The sequence below is a fragment of the Tachyglossus aculeatus genome, chromosome 1, assembly GCF_015852505.1.
Source record: "Tachyglossus aculeatus isolate mTacAcu1 chromosome 1, mTacAcu1.pri, whole genome shotgun sequence".
Taxonomy (NCBI): domain Eukaryota; kingdom Metazoa; phylum Chordata; class Mammalia; order Monotremata; family Tachyglossidae; genus Tachyglossus; species Tachyglossus aculeatus.
The window spans coordinates 41,047,257-41,067,876 of record NC_052066.1 but is presented as its reverse complement, the minus strand read 5'-3'; the positions used below and the strand labels follow the sequence as shown (position 1 = coordinate 41,067,876).

Sequence of the window (20,620 nt, the reverse complement as noted above, 5' to 3'; positions counted from 1 at the left end):
TACAAGGTGATCAGGTTGTCCCACGGGGGTTCACAGTCTTAATCTCCATTTTATAGATGAGGTAACTGAGGCCCAGAGAAGTTAAGATATGCTACCAGAACGACTGCAGGTGGAAGTGGGGTGTTCTGGGAGAGATGCGTATATGGTGTCGCTATGGATTGGACACGACTCGGCAGTATAAGGCAATAACAACAACAAAATACATGTTTATGTAAAACCTGCCACTCTGATTTTTTTTCATAGCTTCAAAGAGAAAAGGGAATTTTCACCTCCAAATTTGGCAACTATAAGCCCATCAAACAATTGTATTTATTATACATTTACTCTGTGCAGAGTAATGCATCAGCCTCTTTGTTGACCTCCCTGCCTCCTGTCTCTCCCCACTCCAGTCCTTTCTTCACTGTGCTGCCTGGATCATTTTTCTAAAAACGCATTCAGTCCATGTCTCCTTACTCCTCAAGAACCTCCAATAGTAGCCCAATCACCTCCACATCAAACAGAAATTCCTCACCATCGGCTTTAAAGCACTCAATCATCTTGCCCCCTCCTACCTTACCTCATGGATTTCCTGCTATAACTCAGCCCACACACTTCATTCCTCTTATACAAACCTACTCACTGTACTTCAGTATTTTTCTGTCTCACTGCCAGCCCCTTGCCCACATCCTCCCTCTGTCCTGGAACTCCTTCCCCCTTCATATATGAAAAGCCACTATTTTCCCCACCCTCCTCCAAGAGGCCTTCCTTGACTAAGCCCTCATTTCTCCTATTCCCACTCCCTTCTGTCTCAACCTTCCACTTGGATCTGTACTCTTTAATCACTTGATATTCACCCCATCTTCAGCCCTACAACACTCAGGTGCATATGTGTAATTTATTATGCCTTTTTCCTCCCTCTAGTCTGTAAGCTATTTATGGGAAGGGAAGATGTCTACTAACTAGGTATTATTTTACTCTCCCAAGCGCTAATAACAGTGCTCTGCACACAGTAAATACCATTGATTAATTGTAGAGCAAAGAGAGTATAAAATAGAATACAATGATTTTGTTATCTGTAGAAAAACACCTTCACTTGTCTTTCCTCAAACATCAAGTGGCATTTTTATGGAAAAGGCCCTTGATAGTGCAATCCGGACTGAATCACGTGCATGAAAACTGGTGGTTGTGGATCCCTCCCATAGTTTACTTCCTGCTGTCCTGAATCAGTGTAGCTGTTGGAAATCCAGGCACCGGTCTCATTTTTGCAATTACAAATTGGTTCTCATCTGTTGTTATTGTTGTAGTGTACTCTTCGAAGCATTTAGTACAGTGCTCTGTTCACAGTAAGTGCTCAATAACTACAATCCACTGACTGACTTTTGTAATAATCATAATAATTAATAATAATAATTATGGTATTTGTTAAGTGCTTACTGGGTGCCAGGCACTGTACTAAATGCTGGGGTAGATACAAGGTAATTGTCCCCTTACTGGCCCCTCCCCCAACAGGACGTCTGGGAAGATTGTGCTCCTATGAATTGTATTCACTTAACTTCTCTGTGCCTCAGTTACCTCATCTGGAAAATGGGGATTAAGACTGGGAGCCCTCTATGGGACAACCTGATCACCTTGTAACCTCCCCAGTGCTTAGAACAGTGCTTGCACATAGTAAGGGCTTAATAAATGCCATCATTATTATTATGATTATTATTACCACCAGCTTCTGCAAAGAGCTTTTGCAAAAGCACAGAGAGGCACAACCTTTAGGTGCCCAAAGTGCAGAAAAGATCTTTTGCTTGCCCTTGGCTGCAGAATCCAATAATAATAATAATTTTGTTATTTGTTAATAATAATATAGTATTTGTTAAGTGCTTACTATGTGCCAGGCACTGTTCTAAACACTGGGGTGGATACAAGCGAATTGGGTTGGACACAGTCCTTGTCCCATGTGGAGCTCACAGTCTCAATCCCCATTTTACAGATGAGGTAACTGAGGCACAGAGAAGTTAAGTGACTTGTCCAAGTTCACGCAGCAGACAAGTGGCAGAGCCAGGATTAGAACCCAGTTCTTTCTGAGTCCCAGGCCCATGCTCTATCCACTTGTAATTCAGCTCTCTTTTCCTGGGTCCAACTCTTCCATTCCTCTTTCAGTGCCTCCCAGGGCCACAATCCCCACCAACTTTTCCAAACCTTTAACTCCCTCCTGAATCCCTTAGTTCTCCCACCACCTCCCTTCCAAGATCCCTGATGACCAACCCAGATTGTCCCTTTTTCCTCTTAAATAAATCAGTCAGTGGAGCCCTTACTGGGTGCAGAACACTGCACTAAGCGCTTGGGAGAGTACAATATAACAGAGTTGGTAGACCCATTCCCTGCCCACAAGGAGCTTACAGTCTAGAGGTGAGTCAGACATTAAAATAAATTACTGATATGAACATAAGTGCTGTGGAACTGAGGGTGGGGTGAATATAGGGTACAAATCCAAGTGCCAGGGCGGATGCAGAAGGAGCGTGAGTAGGAGAAAAGAGAGCTTAGAGAAGGCCTCTTGAAAGAGATGTGATTTTAATAAGGCTTTGGTGGTGGAGAGAGTGGTGGGTCTGTCAAATATGAAGGAGGAGGGAGTTTCAGTCCAGAGGCAGCACTGGGCAAGAAAGAGGTCTGTAGTAGGAAATCAGTGAGGTAAGTTAGGAGTCGACTAGGTGTTTGAGTGTTTTATGGCCAATGTTATTAGCTTCCTATTACCACTGCCATCTTTTCATTGTTCTGGTGTTCTGCTGTTTCTCAAGAAGGTTTCCTGTCTGTTCTTTGTGCTCCTTAAATTCACTCCTCCAACTGTGTCTCTGACCTTATCTCCATTCACCATCTGCTCCCTCTCTCAGTCCCCTCCTTCACAGCTCTGTTCAAGGTTTCATTTTCTGACAGTTTCCCTTCGGCCATCAAGCTGCTCAAGCCTCCACTTCCATTATAAAGAAATCCCCTCTCTCCCCCTTCCCTTATCTGACAGCCCTTCCAACTATCACTCCATTTCACTGCTGTCATTTCTATCCAAATTATTGGAGTGAGTTGTTTACACCTGATGCCTCAATTGTATTTCTACCAGCTTTCCTTATGGCCTGCTTCAATTAGATTTTCCTCCAGGCAGTCAAATCAATCAATCAGTGGTGTTTATTGAGCTCTTACTGTGTGTGCAGAGCACACTAAGCTCTTGGGAGAGTACAATGCACCTCTGTTGGTGGGACTTTCCAGAGAGCCACAGATTCAACCACTAGCGACTGGGGGAAATTCATTCATTCATTCAGTCAGTCATATTTATTGGGTGCTTACTGTGTGAAAAGCACTGTACTAAGTGCTTGGGAGAGTACAATATAACAACAAACAGACACATTCTCTGCCCACAGTGAACTCAGTCTAGAGGAGGAGAGACATTAATACAAATAAATAAATTACAGATATATACATATGTGCTATGGGGATGGGAGAGAGGATGTCTTTTAGACTTTGAGCCCACTGTTGGGTAGGGACTGTCTCTATGTGATGCCAATTTGTACTTCCCAAGCGCTTAGTACAGTGCTCTGCACATAGTAAGCGCTCAATAAATACGATTGATTGATTGATTGATTGATTGAATGAAGGGAGCAAATCAGGGCAATGGAGGAGGGAGTGGGAGAAGAGGAGAGGAGGGCCTAGTCAGGGAAGGCTTCTTGGAGATATGCCTTCAAAAGATTTTGAAGTTGGGGAGAGCATGTATCTGTCTGATATGAGGAGGGCGGGCATTCCAGGCCAGAGGTAGAATGTGGGCAAGAGGTCAGTGAGTTAGACAAGATCGAGGTACAGTGAGGAAGTAGGCATTAGAGGAACAAAATGTGCAGGCTAGTTCAAGTGCTTAGTACAGTGCTCTGCATACAGTAAGCACTCAATAAATATGATTGAATGAATGAGGGGGCAAGGTGATTATGTGCTTTAAAGCCAATGGTGAGGAATTTTTATTTGATGCAGAGGTGGATGGGCAACCACTGGAGTTTCTTGAGAAGTGGAGAAACATGATCTGAATGTTTCTGAAGGAAGATGATCAGGGAAGCAGAATGGAGCATGGACTGGAGTGGGGAGAGACAGGAGGCAGGGAGACTGATACAATAATCAAGGTGGGATAGGATAAGTGCTTGCATTAATGTGGTGGCAGTTCAAATGGAGAGGAAGGGATGGACTTTGGTGATGCTGTGAAGGTAATGATGTGTTGTAATGTTGTAACCGACCCCCAGGTCCAAACCTGGGGGCAAGACTGCTCCTTGTGTCTTCATCGTGGGTTATCTTTAAGCTGATAATAAGAATAATAGCAATAATAACTATTACAATAGTAATAATTGTGGTATTTGTTAAGCACGTACTATGTGCCAGGCACTGTACTAAGTGCTGGAGTGGATACAAGCAAATAGGGTTGGATACATTCCCTCTCCCACATGGGGCTCACGGTTTTAACCCCCATTGTACAGATGAGGTAACTGAGGCCCAGAGAATTGAGGTGACTTACCCAAGATCACATAGCAGATAAAGTAGCAGAGCCAGGATTAAAACCCAGGTCCTTCTGACTCCCAGGCCTGTACTTTATCCACTAGGTCATGGTGCTTCTCTATTATGTGCTTTTATCACATTTTGGTCCGTCATGGCCTTTAAGTTAATTTACCATCATCTCTTCCTGTTTCTCCTATTTTGGAGGGAACCTGCCAAACCCTTGGACTGAAGTCAAACTGGGGCCTCTGCCCCTAAAGGTGATAAGCAAAGGTCTTGCCTGGCTTTGGGCCCTGGCTGAGAAAAGGCTATCTATTCTTTGCTGTCTTGGTACTACTGGCTTGTCTTGACTCATGCCAATTCATACTAGCATCTCAAGCAGTAAATCACTTTCCAGAATCCTCCATCACTTTCCTGGTACCTTCCCTTTACAAAAATCACAACTAGAATTAAGCAGACTTGGAAGTGAGGTCCCTGGGGAAGAACATTTTCCAGTACACAGATGAGCCCCACAGACGAGGTTGCATTAGGGAGTACATTTTCCCTTAGATGCACATGTAACTAGTAATGATCCAATCTAGGCCCACTCCCAAGGGGACAGCTGAATCGTAGAGATGAGTTTAGTAGATCCCTTCCTAGCCCACCACCTGAACTTCCCAGCCTACAACCCTGTGCTCATCTACCTTGGTCTTAGCCGTGGGGATGGGCCAGACTGGAAGTGATTATGGGGGCTTGGGATAGGGCTGGCTGCTTCCCCGCCATCCAGGCCCAATCAATAGATCATATTTATTAAGCGCTTATTGTGTGCTGAGCACTGTACTAAGTGCTTGGGAAAGTATACTGTAACAGTTGGTAAACACATTCCCTGGCCAAAACATGCTTATAGTCTGACCTTGTTCTTGTCCCTGTGACTTTGACCTAGGCAGAAAGATGGCATTATAATCCAGGAAAATTGAAAGGTGTAGGGAAGGTGATGGTGATGGTGGCTAGTAATGCTAAATTTAACATTAAGTATAAAAACATAAGAAAGCTGGTCCGGTTAAGGGGGTTGGGTCATTCTGGAGAGGATAATGGGAGTAGGGTTTTGGGAGAGAGTCTGGGGGACCACCAGTAGCAGCTGGTCTAAGCTAAAAAATGCAAAAGTGGTACTGGGCGGATAGGTAAGGGGTTAGGCAAATGTGGGGTGTGGGAAAGAGAGGCAAGAAAGCCACCAGGAATGGAACTGGGGGAAGATAACTTATCTGTGACACTCAGTCATAAGGTCAGAGTTGGATGGACATATTGTGTTGGATGAGTCTTCAGTCTGAAAAGTTCATATGCCCAGGGTGTCCATATTGTTAGATGGTCATTACTCCTGTGCAAGAGGAAACACAACTAAACTAAAACTAGTTCCTCTGTTTTAAGTCGGTGACTAATTTCCGCCCAAGTATTCTTCCAACAGCTGGTTTCTGTTTAAAATTTTCCCCACGGCGATTGAGAACTTGAATTACAGCACACCCTTTTTTAGTTGGATGACTATAAAAGGAAGGGTGAAACGGACTGTGTGATGTAGTCTTCTTTTGGCTCATTTACACCTTTCTATGTGTTTGACAAGATTTAGGATAAATTGTCATAAATCCTCTTCTTTGCAAAACAGATTCTGAGTCACTGCCACTATTCTTAGAACAGCAGCGGGTGATGAGTGGGAAAGGCTGAGGTTGTTTTTAATGACACATGACAAGTGTTATCAGGTGCTCGTGTGTTGTGCCCAAGTGACTTAGAGGGTTTGGGGTATTTGGCATTGGGACTTAAATCTCAGTACCGAAAGCACATTCACCTGAGTGAGTTTTGAGCTGACCTTTGTTTATGGCTGTTGTATTAGGTATGTTATAATTGCCTCTTCTGCATTCAATTGCATTTAAAGACTTTTACAAAATGGGCATTTTTTCTTGCCAGAGTTTTCTTGAGCTAGCTTGAAATGTAATGCTGTAGAACTATAGTTCATTCATTCAATCATATTGAGTGCTTACAGTGTGCAGAGCACTGTACTAAAAACTTGGAAAGTACAATACCACAGATAAAGAGAGACAATACCTGTCCACAACAGGCTTACAGTCTAGAGGGGGGGAGACAGACATCAATACAAGTAAACAGGCATCAACATAAATAAATAGAATTATAGGTATATACATATAGATATAAGTACTCTGGGGCAAGGAGAGGTGGGAAGAGCAAAAGGAGCAAGTCAGGGTGATGCGGAAGGGAGTGGGAGCAGAAGAAAAGTGGGGCTCCTGGAAGGCCTCCTGGAGGAGGTGCACCTTCAATAGGGCTTTGAAAGGGGGTAGAGTGATTGGTTTATTTGAGGAGGTGGAGGGCATTTGATGCCAGAGGAAGGACATGGGCAGGGGTCAGTGGTGAGACAGGCGAGATTGAAGCACAGAGAAATGGTTAGCACCAGGGGAACAGAGTGTGCAGACTGGGATGTAGAAGGAGAGAAGGGAGGTGAGGTAGGAGGGGGCAAGATGATGGAAAGCTTTAAATCAATCAATCAATCAATCAATCGTATTTATTGAGCGCTTACTATGTGCAGAGCACTGTACTAAGCGGTTGGGAAGTACAAATTGGCAACACATAGAGACAGTCCCTACCCAACAGTGGGCTCACAGTCTAAAAGAGGGAGACAGAGAACAGAACCAAACATACCAACAAAATAAAATAAATAGGATAGAAATGTACAAGTAAAATAAATAAATAAATAAATAGAGTAATAAATATGTACAACCATATATACATATATACAGGTAAAGCCAATAGTGAGGAGTTTTTGTTTGATACAAAAGTGAAGGAGAGTGGCATGCCCTGAACGTTTCTTTAGAAAGATAATCTGGGCAGCGGAATGAAGTGTGACTGAAGTGGGGAGAGGCGGGAAGTTGGGATGTCAGAAAGAAGGCTGATGTAGTAATCTAGGCGGCATAGGAAGAGTGATTTTGCTAATGTGGTAGTGGTTTGGATGGAGAGGAAAGTGTGGATCTTGGCGATGTTGTGAAGGTGAGACCGACAGGATTTGGTGATGGATTGGATATGTGGGTTGAATGAGAGGAGTCAAGGATGACACCAAGGTTGCGGGCTTCTGAGACGGGAAGGATGGTTGTGCCGTCCAATAGTTTTCCTCCATACTTCCATAGTTCCACTGGCTAACCTTCGAAAGTGTGTCCAATGATAATCAATACCACCATGCTTGATTTTATGTGGCTTAGTGGATAGAGCTTGGGCCTGGGAATCAAAATGACCTGGCTTCTAATCCCGGCCCTGCCTTTTGTCTGCTGTTTGACCTTGGATAAGTCACTTTACTTCTCTGGGCCTCAGCTAACCTCATCTGTAAAATGGGGATTAAGAGTGTGAGCTCCATGTGGGACAGGGACTGTGTCCAACCTAATCAACTTGTACCTATCCCAGTGTTTAGAACAGTGCCTGGCACATAGTAAGCACTTAACAAGTACCATTATCATTTTCCCAAGCACTTAATACAGTGCTCTGCAAACAGTAAACACTCAACAAATACGATTGAATGAATGAATTTTATGTGTGCTTTCTTGGGCTTGCTCCTAACCATGAACTGGGACATCTTTCATTATGAGCTATGCCAGTGTCGTGAGGAGTGTGATGTGTGAGCTACCCTACCTCAGCTCCCACAGGATTGTGGTCCAAGACTCAAGGGAGTTTGCATCAGGACCCACGTGTTCATTTAATATTTAAGAGAGAAGGAGCCTTCTCTGGTTTTGACTAAGGTCAGAAAGGAAAGTGTCTGAAGAATTAAAGTGTTTCTTCTTTTCTTCAGAATCTCCCTTTCTCCTTTCACCTACCCTTTGCATCCTTTTGATTTATCATAATAATAATGGTTCACTTTATTTAGCACTTATTGTGTGCCAAGCATTATGCTAAGTGCTAGGGTAGGTATGAGATAGATTGGACACAGTCTTTGCCCCATACAGAGCTCACAGTGTGAGAAAGGAATAACAAGAATTGTTATCCCCATTTAGAAGGCAAAAAACTGAGGTGCAACAAAGTTTTAAGTGACTCCTACTCTATCATACTCACCAGAGTGCTTAATACAGTGTTCTGCATAGAGTAAGCACTTAATAAGTGCCATTGATTGACTTACCCAAGGTCACACAGCAGACAAGAGGTGGAGCTGGGAATATCAACCAAGTTCCAAACTCCCATTACTTTGATTTTTCCACTAGAACCCACTGCCTTTCTAAAAATTATGTTTTCTTGGAAACCTTGAGCCGCAGAACACTAAATATTTTTTCCTCTATCCCTTGCACAATCATCCTGGTTCTATTTCATATTTCCTTTCATTGGTGTCCTAGACTCAGCAGGACCTGGGGTGTGTTAGCATGCTGAAAGGGGCCCAGCTGATACAAATTTCTAAGGTTCCCTTTGTGAGAGTTTCAAGCCCCTCATTTTGTTAACATTTCCACAAGCACCATCTTCCAAATGCCGAGGTTAAGAATTTAAAAAGGATAATTCACTGATGGGTACTTATTTAACAAAATCTCATTTTGATAAGAAAATCTCACACTCCCCATATAGTTTAGAGCTAAATCAAAGAGGATACTTAGGTAATTCCAAAGAAACTGACCACACTCTCTGGAAATTCAAAAACATTTAGATTTCCATAATACAGCACTCGGATTAGGATTTTTGTTTCCCAAATCAAAACTTTAAAAAATATTTTCAGTAGCCCTCTTAAAGGAATTAGTCAGGCATGGGGTAGAAAGGATAATGACAGAGGTCAGAAATGTTCGACTGCAATATTGATTGTTCTCTTTTTCCTTTTTGGCTTTAATGAAGACTAGAATGTTTCCACATCAGCTAACTGCCTTTATAAAGCACCAGGTCACACTAGCCTCAGACTGATCCCTGTCTTTGTGCCTATAATATAATTGGCTGATTGTGCGAGCGTCCAGTGGACCTCCCCTCCCCCATCCCAGTGCTAGCTAGATGGTATTAAGCCCCCTTGCGTGTTCCCTGAGGAAAGCCACTCTGCTCTGCTCTGCTCTCGCTCTTCCCCCTTCCCTAGCAAAGGCAGTGCCATTGCGCAGGTTGATCAGCAGAAACAGCATCCATTTTAATCTGCGGGAAGCCTCCCAGTTGCAAGGGCATTCTGGGTTCCTTTAGATGCTGAAAATTTGGGCTCTGCAGCCGCTCTAAACATTCCTGGCTCTTGTGGTCTGCTCTCTATGATGCACTGAGATATGGTACATCAGGAAAACTGTTCGTATCAGGTAAGATTTAAAGCGTCTTTTTGAGGCTGTGGCATCCTTTGGGAAGAAAGGCCTCCCTGTTTCAAAGCAGCAGGTTGCCTCTTTTCATATTTTCTCAGAATCCTCTGCTCCTTTTCTTCTAAGCCTACAGTATTGGTATTGTAATTACATTTTCAAAGGGGTAATGGGGCAGAAAACACTGCTTTTTTGGACTTAAAAGTATTTGTGAAATCCATGGAATTGTTTTTTTCCATTCCGCTTGTCTGTACTGGTAGAAGAACTCCTTTGAACTGTAATTGAATTTAAGGGGGAGCAGAGGGAAGTGGTTCTGCTTAGCATACCACAGCCAGAGCATTAAAGACATGGTCTTTATTAGTTCTATTTAGTGGATAGATTACCTCTTGTGACCCCTATTTGGGTTTTAGTCATTCCTCAAAAATTCAGTGAAAAGGAGCCAAGAACTGTCGAGTTCTCATTTGTTCTGCATTCACATATACACTCACCTTCTAGGATTTGGGGTAGGTAAAGGTTGTATTTATATTGTGTAATTAATGGCTCTACTTGGGGAATTACACTGTACTCTGACACAAATGTTTTCAAATTACGCTATGGAGAATCGTATGAAAAGATACATGAAAAGTCGCAGAGTGAATGTTAATCAGAATCTGACATCTTCTCTATCTTGCTATTTGCAGTTATTAACGAGAATGAGGTTGTCTTTGAAGGATTACATCTAAATTTTTCATAGTTCATTTGTATTCTTGAAATTTTATTCTGACTGCTACTTCATCAAAAGTGTATGTGACCTGAGAGAAGCAAGGTGTTTTTTTCATAAGATCAGGTTTCTGATATTACAAGGATATCTGAGTAGACTGTAGTCCTGAGAAAGACTGCATTTTTATCCTGTCTACAATGGTTAACATTTTGGACTGCTTTTAAGATATACTTTTGGTTATTCCAAACAGCAGGACTGAATTTAGAGATAAGAATAATTAGTGGAATTAAAAAAAAACAATTAGGGGACTACCGGTATTTTCAATAGAACATCAGATTTATCAGATAACTTTCCATGTGCTGATTTCTTTATCCATTTCAAGGGAAGCATTCAACCTTCAAGATTAAAAACATTTGTGAGAGATAGTTGGAATATTGTGAGATTGTTCCCAGTGTTTCTGCTGAATAGTTCTGGGAGATGCAGGGTTAAAGTGGGGCTACTGCTGTTGTTCCTTTTCAGGTGAAAGGAATACTAAATGAAAGTAAACTGACTCCAATAGGATATCTTTATTTTTGGAGCACCATATACTAATTGTCCTAATGTGCTCATTTATTAGAAATCAGCGTGGCTTAGTGGCAAGAGCATGGGCTTGGGAGTCAGAGGTCATGGGTTCTAATCCTGGGTCCACCACTTGTCCCCTGTGTGACCTTGGGCAAGTTACTTAACTTCTCTGTGCCTCAGTTCCCCCATCTGTAAAATGGGGATTAAAAGTGTGAGCCTCACATGGAACCACCTGATTACCTTGTATCTACCCCAGTGCCTAGAACAATGCTTGGCACATAGTAAGCGCTTAACAAATACTATCATTATTATTATTATTATTATTATTATTATTATTATTATTTCAACAAAGAGCCCTACCCATTTGTGTGCATTTTCTCTTAAAACCATACTTTGTTGGGGTCCATGAAGAAGGCAAAAAAGAAACTCAAAAATGATTAACATTGAAGCTAAGTATTAATTTATCTGTGTTAGAAGTCTTAGATTTAGAGCACCACAGGCTGTAAAGAAGCAGAATAGCATACTGGATAGAGCAAAGGACTGGAGTCAGAAGGTCATGGGTTCTAATCCCAGCCCTGCCACTTGTCTGCTGCGTGACCTTAGGCAAGTCATTTCACTTCTCTGGACCTCAGTTGTGTCATCTGTAAAAATAGAGATTGAGACTGTGAGCCCCACATGGGACAGGGACTATGTCCAACCTTATTTGCTTATATCCACCCCAGTGCTTAGTACAGTGTCTTGCACATAGTAAGCACTTAACAAATGCTACAATTGTTATTATGAAGGATTGGATTTCAGCACCCAGCATTCCTTTCCAAAGCCCTTAGACTGGCTTGAAGGGAGGAGCAGGAGGAGGAGGGGGTTGAGGGAGGAAATTGTTTCACTATTGATGTCTTAGTCACTAATGACATCAGCAGTTCATTGCCTTTCAGAAATGTTCTCCTGGTGCTATGGTGAATTTCAGTAAAAACAAAACACAGCTGAGTGCTATAAAAATGGCATAGCCTTTCTTCCAGCGATGCTTTTTGAGTTGTTGACATCAGGCCCTTAATGTTACCATGCATTCACAAATCTGCTTCTACCTCAAAGAAAATCTAGCAAGTGACTTGGAGAAGGGAGGGATCTCATTTTACAAAGTTTGTGGCCTTTTAAAATAGCATTTGAAACCAGAACATGCCACCATTTGGCGCAACATGTCTGCTCAGATGGATACATTATACTCCATATGGCTGTTTTTCAAGTAACTTTTGGCAGTTACGTTCTAGATGTCTTTGTTGTTCTTAGTTGATTGGCATGCATTAATGATGTAGAACCTTTGCTCAGAAGATGGGAAACCAGTGGGAAAAAGCTCCAAATCTATTGAAGCTGGTTTATATTTTATTTATAGGTATTTAAAGGTTTGGCCAACACATGCCACTTTATAATTCAGGATTGTGGAACTCTTTTGCTTAGTGTGGTAGAATAGATTAGCTCTTAGAGACATTTATCTTTAGAGTAAACAAATACTCTAAAAGGATATTAAATAGTAACCTATCGATGGGATAAGTTAGTGTCTATTCCCTTGTATGACCAGAGAGACAAGAATAAGCATGATTTGCAGAAAGTTATGAATGTGTGTTTTTCTTTTCTACATCTGTTCTGTTCCCTTCACACTTGGACCCACCAAACTGAGCCAAAGTCAGCTTATTCATTCAGTCGTATATATTGAGCCCTTCCTGTGTGCAGAGCAATGTACTAATTGCTTGGGAGAGTACAACAGTAAACAGACACATTCCCTGCCCACAATATTTGAACATATCTCTCACCTAATCCTCAGCGCAGTTTGACTTGCCCCACTCCCTGCTCCAGTATGATTTGCTCAGACAAAGTGGGCTGTTCCCAATTTGTGCCCTCTTTCCCAAATGGTATTCCCTTCACACTTCAAGGCAGGAAGCAGTTGCCACCAAACAGGCACCACTAAGATAACAGGGACCCTCCTTCACTGCCCTTTCTATAGTAAGTTTTATCTTACTAGTCACATCTAGAAATTGAAGACTAGGCCAGAAGAGATCATTCATTCATTCAGTCATATTTATTGAGCGCTTACTGTGTGCAGAGCACTGTACTAAGTGCTTGGGAAATACAAGTTGGCAACATACAGAGACGATCCCTACCCAGCAGCAGGCTCACAGTTTAGAAGGGGAAGACAGACAACAAAACAAAACATATTAACAAAATAAAATAAATAGAATAAATATGTACAAGTAAAATAGAGTAATAAATATGCCCAAACATATATACATATATACAGGTGCTGTGGGGAGGGGAAGGAGGTAAGGCTGGGGGGATGGGGAGGGGGAAGAGAGGGAGAGGAAGGAGGAGGCTCAGTCTGGGAAGGCCTCCTGGAGGAGGTGAGCTCTCAGTAGGGCTTTGAAGGGAGGAAGAGAGCTAGCTTGGCGGATGTGCAGAGGGAGGGCATTCCAAGACAGCGGGAGGACATGGGCCGGGGAGCTACCCTCTCTTCTCTTAAGGATGGGGAAAAATGAGGGGCTCCTTAACAATCTTTCACTTTCCCCCACTTGCCTTTTTCATGAGTTCTCATGAAACTCTAACCCTGAATTATATAAGTAACGCTAACTGTATTAGATATAATTTCAAAGACTCCCTCAGGTTTTCTGCATAAGTGAGTGCTTCAATCAACAGTTGCATAAGACTGGACAGAGGAACAAAACAGTCCCTTTTTTAAAAAATGATATTTGTTAAGTGCTTACTATGTGCCAGGTACTAGCAACTGGGGTAGGTACAAGATAATCAGATTGGACACAGCCCATGTCTCACATGAGGCTCATGGTCCTAATCCCCATTTTACAGGTGAGGCAACTGAGACACTGGGAAGATAAGTAGTTTGCCCAAGATCACACTGTAGACAAGTGGCCAAACCAGAATTAGAACCCTGGTCCTCTGATTCCCAGGCCCATGCTCTTTACACTAGGCCACGCTGCTTCAGCTAAGAAGAGGCAGAGCTATTCTTCTGATAGTCACAAATGAAACCTGAAATTCTAGTCAGGTTCTTTGGAAATGGATATTGCTGGTACCATGGGACCTGAGTGAGAAAGTATGATTGGCTCTGGACAATCCATAACAACAGTCCATAGGGAAGCAGTGTGGCTTAGTGGATAAAGCACAGCCCAGGGAATCAGAGGACCTGGATTCTAAACCGAGATCCACCACTGTATGACCTTGGGCAAAGTACTTTTGTGCCTCAGTTTCTTCAACTGCAAGAAAAGTTGACTTAGACTGTGAGTCCCATGTGAGATAGGGACCTCTAGGCTGATTAACTTGTAACTACCACAGTGCTTCAAACGGTGCTTAGCACAAAGTAAGTGCTTTACAAATACCATAAAAAAAACTACTAGAAAAACAAATTACATGCATGGTCTACATAGGTTCACCTAGCTAGGTTCACCATAGAATTGGATTTGGTGAATACAAAAATACAACAAAGGGGAAAACTTATCATTATTATTATTATATTTGTTAAGCACTTATGATATGCCAGGTACTGTTCTAAGTGCTAAGATAAATACCAGGTTATGAGGTTGGACACAGTCCCTGTCCTGCATAGGGCTCACAGTCAAGGTGGGCAGACGTGGCTCAGTGGAAGGAGCACGGGCTTTGGAGTCAGAGGTCATGGGTTCAAATCTTGACTCCACCAATTGTCAGCTGTGTGACTTTGGGCAAGTCACGTAACTTCTCTATGCCTCAGTTACCTCAACTGTAAAATGGGGATTAAGACTGTGAGCCCCCCGTGGGTCAACCTGATCACCTTGTAACCTCCCCACCGCTTAGAACAGTGCTTTGCACATAGTAAGCATTTCATAAATGCTATCATTATTATTATTATTACGTAGGATTTAATCCCAATTTAACAGATGGGGAAACTGAGACACCAAAAAGTTAAGTAATAATTATGGTATTTGTTAAGCGCTTACTATGTGCCAGGCATTGTACTAAGTGCTGAGGCACTGTATTAAGCACTGTGGCACTGTACTAAATGCCGGTGACTTGCCCAAGGCCCCAAAGCAGACCAGGGGCAGAGCTGGGAATTAGAACTCAGGTCTTCTGAGTCGCAAGCCCATGCTCTTTCCACTAGGCCACACTCCTTCTCAGTTGAAGCACTGATCAGTCAAACTGTATACACTGATAAAAATCTCATCATTACCATTATCATCTTTGTACCTACAGTAAATACTATTGATCAGTTTATCATCGGCTTTGAAACTGGGGATTACTTCACCGATCAGGTTTCTGCACTGTCCGTGGACAGAATTCATCCTTCAAGACAAAGGGGTACTGCTGAAGTAGTGAGAGCCTTTTGTAGAAATCATCAAAGTTCAGCAGTCACGAGTTTCCTTTTTTCTGGATCTTTCTTCCACAGTAGAACTTTAGATGGGCATGCTGTCTTTTTTATTCAGTCAGGAGTCAATAAGAAAATGTTCTGTTGCAGCTTAGTGCCAGAACGATGTCGTTATGATCCTCTTTTCATCAGAGTCCCTCTTTCGGCTATCGTGAGGATTTTTGTGTTTTTTTTCCATGTTGCATTAGCAATGAGGTTATCAAGTCAAGTATTATCATTTACGGGAGCTGGGCTAAAAGCCAGAATTATCGACCTCCTACATTCTGGGATGAGGCCAGTGTCTTCAGGGAAGAGCATTGTTCCACTATTCGTCCTGGCACGACCAGCTTGAAGTTAAGTACTTCCATCCAGTCTTGGTTGAAAATCCCTGTAATCATTTGAGCTTAGAGGATCAAGTTGATGATGACATAAAGGCCTTCACCCACATAAAGTGGGCTGCTGCTTGTTTGTTTTCTCCCAATAAGGTGCATCCGCTAGTTCACATCAACAATGAAAATGGTTTTCTGCAGCCTACCAGCCCCACCCTCTCTTAGCTAGGAGTGGGTGCTTTTTCTCTCCTTCCCCTCCACTCCCATCATCATCATCAATCGTATTTATTGAGCGCTTACTGTGTGCAGAGCACTGTACTAAGCGCTTGGGAAGTACAAATTGGCAATATACAGAGACTGTTCCCATACAGTGGAATAGCCAAGGGAGATGAAGGGCTGCCCAGGAAAGTGCCCTGAGATCGGTGAAGAAATTGGGGGATGTGGCTCTTTGCTCAGCAGATACCACTGATTCAGGTGTTCAGTCATATTTATTGAGCGCTTACAGTGTGCAAAACTCTGTACTAAGCACATGGGAGAGTGCAGTAATATATATGTGCAATGGAGAAGCAGCATGGCTCAATAGATAGAGCACAGGTCTCCACAACATGTCTGCTGTGTGACCTTGGGCAAGTCCACTTCTCTGGGCCTCAGTTACCTCATATGTAAAATGGGGATTAAGAGTGTGAGCCCCGTTTGGGACTGGAACTGGGTCCAACCTGACCAACTTGTATCCACCCCAGGGCTTAGAACAGTCCTTGGCACGTAGTAAGTGCTTAGCAAGTACCACAAGTATTATTATTAATATAACAACAAACAGACACATTCCCTGCCCAAAACAAGTTCACATGTTGATTATCTTGATTCTACACTTAGCTGCAGCTTGAATGCGTAATTTCCCTAGTTCTGGTTCACATTGCAGTATGGCTTAGTGGAACGAGCACGGGCTTGGGCATCAGAGGTCATGGGTTCTAATCTCAGGTCTGCCACTTGTCAGCTGTGTGACTTTGGGCCAGTCACTTTACTTATCTGTGCCTCAGTTTCCTCATCTGTAAAACAGGGATTACGACTATGAGCCCCATGTGGGACAACCTGATTACCTTGTATCCCCCCTAGCACTTAGAACAATGCTTGGCACATAGAAAGTGCTTAACAAATACTATTATTATTATTATTATTATTATTGTTATTATCATCATCATTATGCCTCCCGATCATGTTCTTGCCCACCTGCCAAAGTGCTTTTCCTAGATTCTCATGCTTTTGGTTCGTGTGTACGGATTAGGTTCAGTGATAACTAAAGTTTTAATGTGGGCAAAGTAATGCTGGATCATTTTTAAGCAGGGCACTTTTTAGTTTATTGATGAATAGAGAATAGACGAAGCCCTCCATCCCAGGGTTTGATGGTAGGAAGATAAATAGCCAACTGATTCCCTTACCTACCTTTCCAACTGTGGGCACCTTGACCAGTACTCTTCTCCTAAACCCACTAAAAAAGGGAATAAAGTGGAGTGCCTTCAAGATCCCATACAAATAAAGTTCTACTTCAACTGTTCAGCGCTGAGAACAGTGCTCAGTGCTTAGAACAGTGCTTGGCACATAGTAAGCACTTAACAAATACCATCATTATTACTGTTCTGTGCTTGAAAAAGGAAAAAAATGCTTTCAGTACCAGGTGAGCAATCATAGAACGTTGTGCTTTGTTAGCATTTTAGTGGAGTTATTTAGCCCAAAATAATGTTGAGCTTTATTAATAATAGACGTTTAAATAAAACATTCTTTTGTATCTTGCCCTATGAATATGATTTCCTTTACATTGTCTATAGACTGGCTGGCCATTATCCATTGTCCTTCACTGTTACCTTGAATTGTTGAAGCAAGCAGCTGCAGGAAACTCCCAGTTATGTTCCCTGAGATAGCATTTCTGGAATTGTTCTCTTCTGCCAGCCAATATGCGCAGTCATCTATTTAAGGGAATAGCCAACCCCCAGTCATTCTACCATCTACCTCAGAAAATGGCGTGGTTTTACCAACAGCCAAACTGGAGCCAGGCCCCTGGAGGAGCAGGTGGGTCTGAGAACTACTTCTAGTTTGGCTGCTAGGAATCCTGTGTCACGCTTTTGCAGGTGTCTGGACCTGGATGGTGAATTCTGGGGGGAGGAAGGGAAGCTGCAAAGAGGCAGGAAGGAAGAGTGAAAGACGTGTGTACGAAGAGGAAGATGGACCTTGATCTGTATATCACTCTAGAAAAAGCTCTGATTAACCTACCTGCTTGGGATAGGACTGGTCAAACTGTCATACCAAGCTACCAGGAAGAATTTCATAGGTCAGGTCTTTTGGGGGGCTTCAGGGTCTCTGCTATTTTATAAAACTTTTCATTTTGCCTCCTGACCGTAAGCTCGTTGTGGGCAAGGAATGTGTCTATTGTTTGATGTACTCTTCCAAGCACTTAGTACCATGCTTTGCACATATTAATCACTCAATAAATACGATTGAATGAATGAATGCATGTGTGGGGAATGGTGGACCTAGAGTAGAGACTGGAGGGCTGGGCTCAGTAGCTCACTCTGCAGAGGGGAAGGAAGTCTGTAAGCCCACTGTAGGCAGAGATTGTCTCTCTTTATTGTGGTATTGTACTTTCCAAGCACTTAATACAGTGCTCTGCACACAGCAAGCATTAAGTAAGTACGATTGACTGACTATGAAAGGTAGGAAAGGAGAAGACACAGACATGGAGAACAGGACAAGAGTGGACTTTTACATTGGCATAGGGAACACGCATTGTCTGGATGCAGAAAATATCTTGGGACAAATTTAATGGTTCACAACTAATAGACGTAGCTCTAAAAGACCTAGGAGGATTAAATTAACCATTGCTGGCATACAGAAATTGAGAGAGTTTTTTGCACAATGGAACAAGAACAAGCATCAACCAGGAAGGCTTCATTGGGAAATTTGGAAGAGAATGAAACGAGCAAGGAGTCCAAATCAGTGTCTTTCTCCCTAACGGTACTGTTAATTCATGTTGAACACAGTAAACCAAAGAGATTGATCTTAGCAAAGCTAGAAAAACACCAGTGTAGTCACCCAGAACAAGATCTATTTAATTATAATAATGATGGTATTTTGTTAAACGCTTACTATGTGCTAAGCACTGTTCTACGCACTGGGGTAGATACAAGGTAATCAGGGTGGACACAGTCCCGGTCCCACATTCATTCATTCATTCAATCGTATTTATTGAGTGCTTACTGTGTGCAGAGCACTGTACTAAGCGCTTGGAAAGTACAAGTTGGCAACATATAGAGATGGTCCCTACCCAACAGCGGGCTCACAGTCTAGAATGGGACTCACAGTCTTAATCCCCATTTTACAGATGAGGTAACTGAAGCCCAGAGAAGTGAAGTGACTTGCCCAAGGTCACACAGCAGACAAGTGGCAGAGCCTGGATTAGAACCCATGACCTTCTGACTCTCAGGCCTGTGCTCTGTCCACTACACTATGCTGCTTCTCAGTGTTTATATATTGTCAGACACTGAATTAATCTCTGAAATTTTATGAGTAGGCAAATGTACAATTTGCACCAGTGCATACTGCTCCAAATGATGGAATTAAAATTTTCAAATCAGACAATGGAATTTTTTGAGCATTTACTGTGCTACTAAACTCTAGGGAAAGTAAAATACAACAGTCAGTAGACACATTCCCTAACTACAACAAGCTTTCAGTATAGGGGAAAGTCATCACCTACAAAAAGAGAAGAAATTTAAAGCATATGTTAATAAACATATTCCATATTCCATATTCCAAAGTTAATTATGGAAGTGCTAAGGAAGTGAAGAAATGTTAGGAGAGGAATTATGTTAATTGACCTTCTCCAGGAGAAGAAACACTATGATACAATCTTCACACAAATACCTTGTCAGCAAATAAGGAAAAAATGAAAACAGCAATTAGAAAGTGATGGTGGGTCCAGGAAGTTAACTGAAAATGACAGTGAGAGGGACAAGCACAAAAACTGAATGCAGACAGCTTTGGAAGGGCATATGGAAGATGATTAGAAAGACGATGAACAGTTTGGGTTGAGAGGAAACCTGTAAAGAGAGCCAAGAAATGCAATGCTGGAGAAGAATATCTAGGAACACATAACTGAAGAAAATGTGATAAAACAAATCAAAAAGAACAATACATGTAAACTGTCCTAAAGTGTTGCATGACCATCTAAAATCTCTATTACCTCAAACATAAGTCAACCGAGCAAGCAATTTGGAATTAATCAGTCAATGGTATTTATGAGCACTTACTGTGTTCAGAGCACTGTAGTAAGCACTAGGGATAATGCAATAAAACAAAGGTCGTAGACACATTTCCTGCCCACAGTGAGCTTATAGTCTAGAGGGGGAGAATGTTGGAAGCAGGTTGAAACCCAGGTGAAGCACAGAAAATTATCCAGAGAGTTAACGTATGGCAACGATAGTCAGTGTAGAGTCCACCTCTAAAATGGCATCACAATGTCCAAATAGCATGGGAAACACAAAGACAACAGTTTTGATGAAAGAAAGGGGACTTTAAAGATCTTCAAAGCCATTATCCAAAAACTTTCTCAGGAACTTCTAAGCGGTATCAATATGACTTCCAACTGTAGAGAAGCTGGGAATCTGTGCTCAGCTATTATCCCCATCAACTGCCTGCCAGACATCAGAAAAATGCCTAGAATACCAAATCCCAGTTTAATTCATGTTCATTGATTACAAAAAAGCATTTAACTCAATGGAATTCAATACTGTTTTCAATGTGCTCTATGAAACTTGAATTAAATCAACATATATACACCCCCTGGACAAAACAAGCTGCAATTCGTAATGGAAATCATCATGTTAAATAATCCATGCTGAATAACCTATGCAGA

The 20,620-nt window shown here is 42.2% G+C and overlaps 1 protein-coding gene across 3 annotated transcripts in view; it reads left to right on the top strand.

Moving 5' to 3' along the window:
- LOC119930739 (schwannomin-interacting protein 1) overlaps nt 1-20,620 on the top strand; it is an 823,807-nt gene that overhangs the window by 728,043 nt on the left and 75,144 nt on the right. Inside the window, exon 1 of one of the 3 annotated variants that reach the window (XM_038749386.1) lies at nt 9,553-9,755. The exons of the other annotated variants lie outside the window; for them this stretch is intronic. Within the exon in view, the coding sequence (XP_038605314.1) occupies nt 9,726-9,755 (30 nt within the window). The 5' untranslated portion in view covers nt 9,553-9,725. Of the gene's footprint in view, nt 1-9,552; nt 9,756-20,620 lie in introns of those variants that run through there. 3 annotated transcript variants of the gene reach the window in all.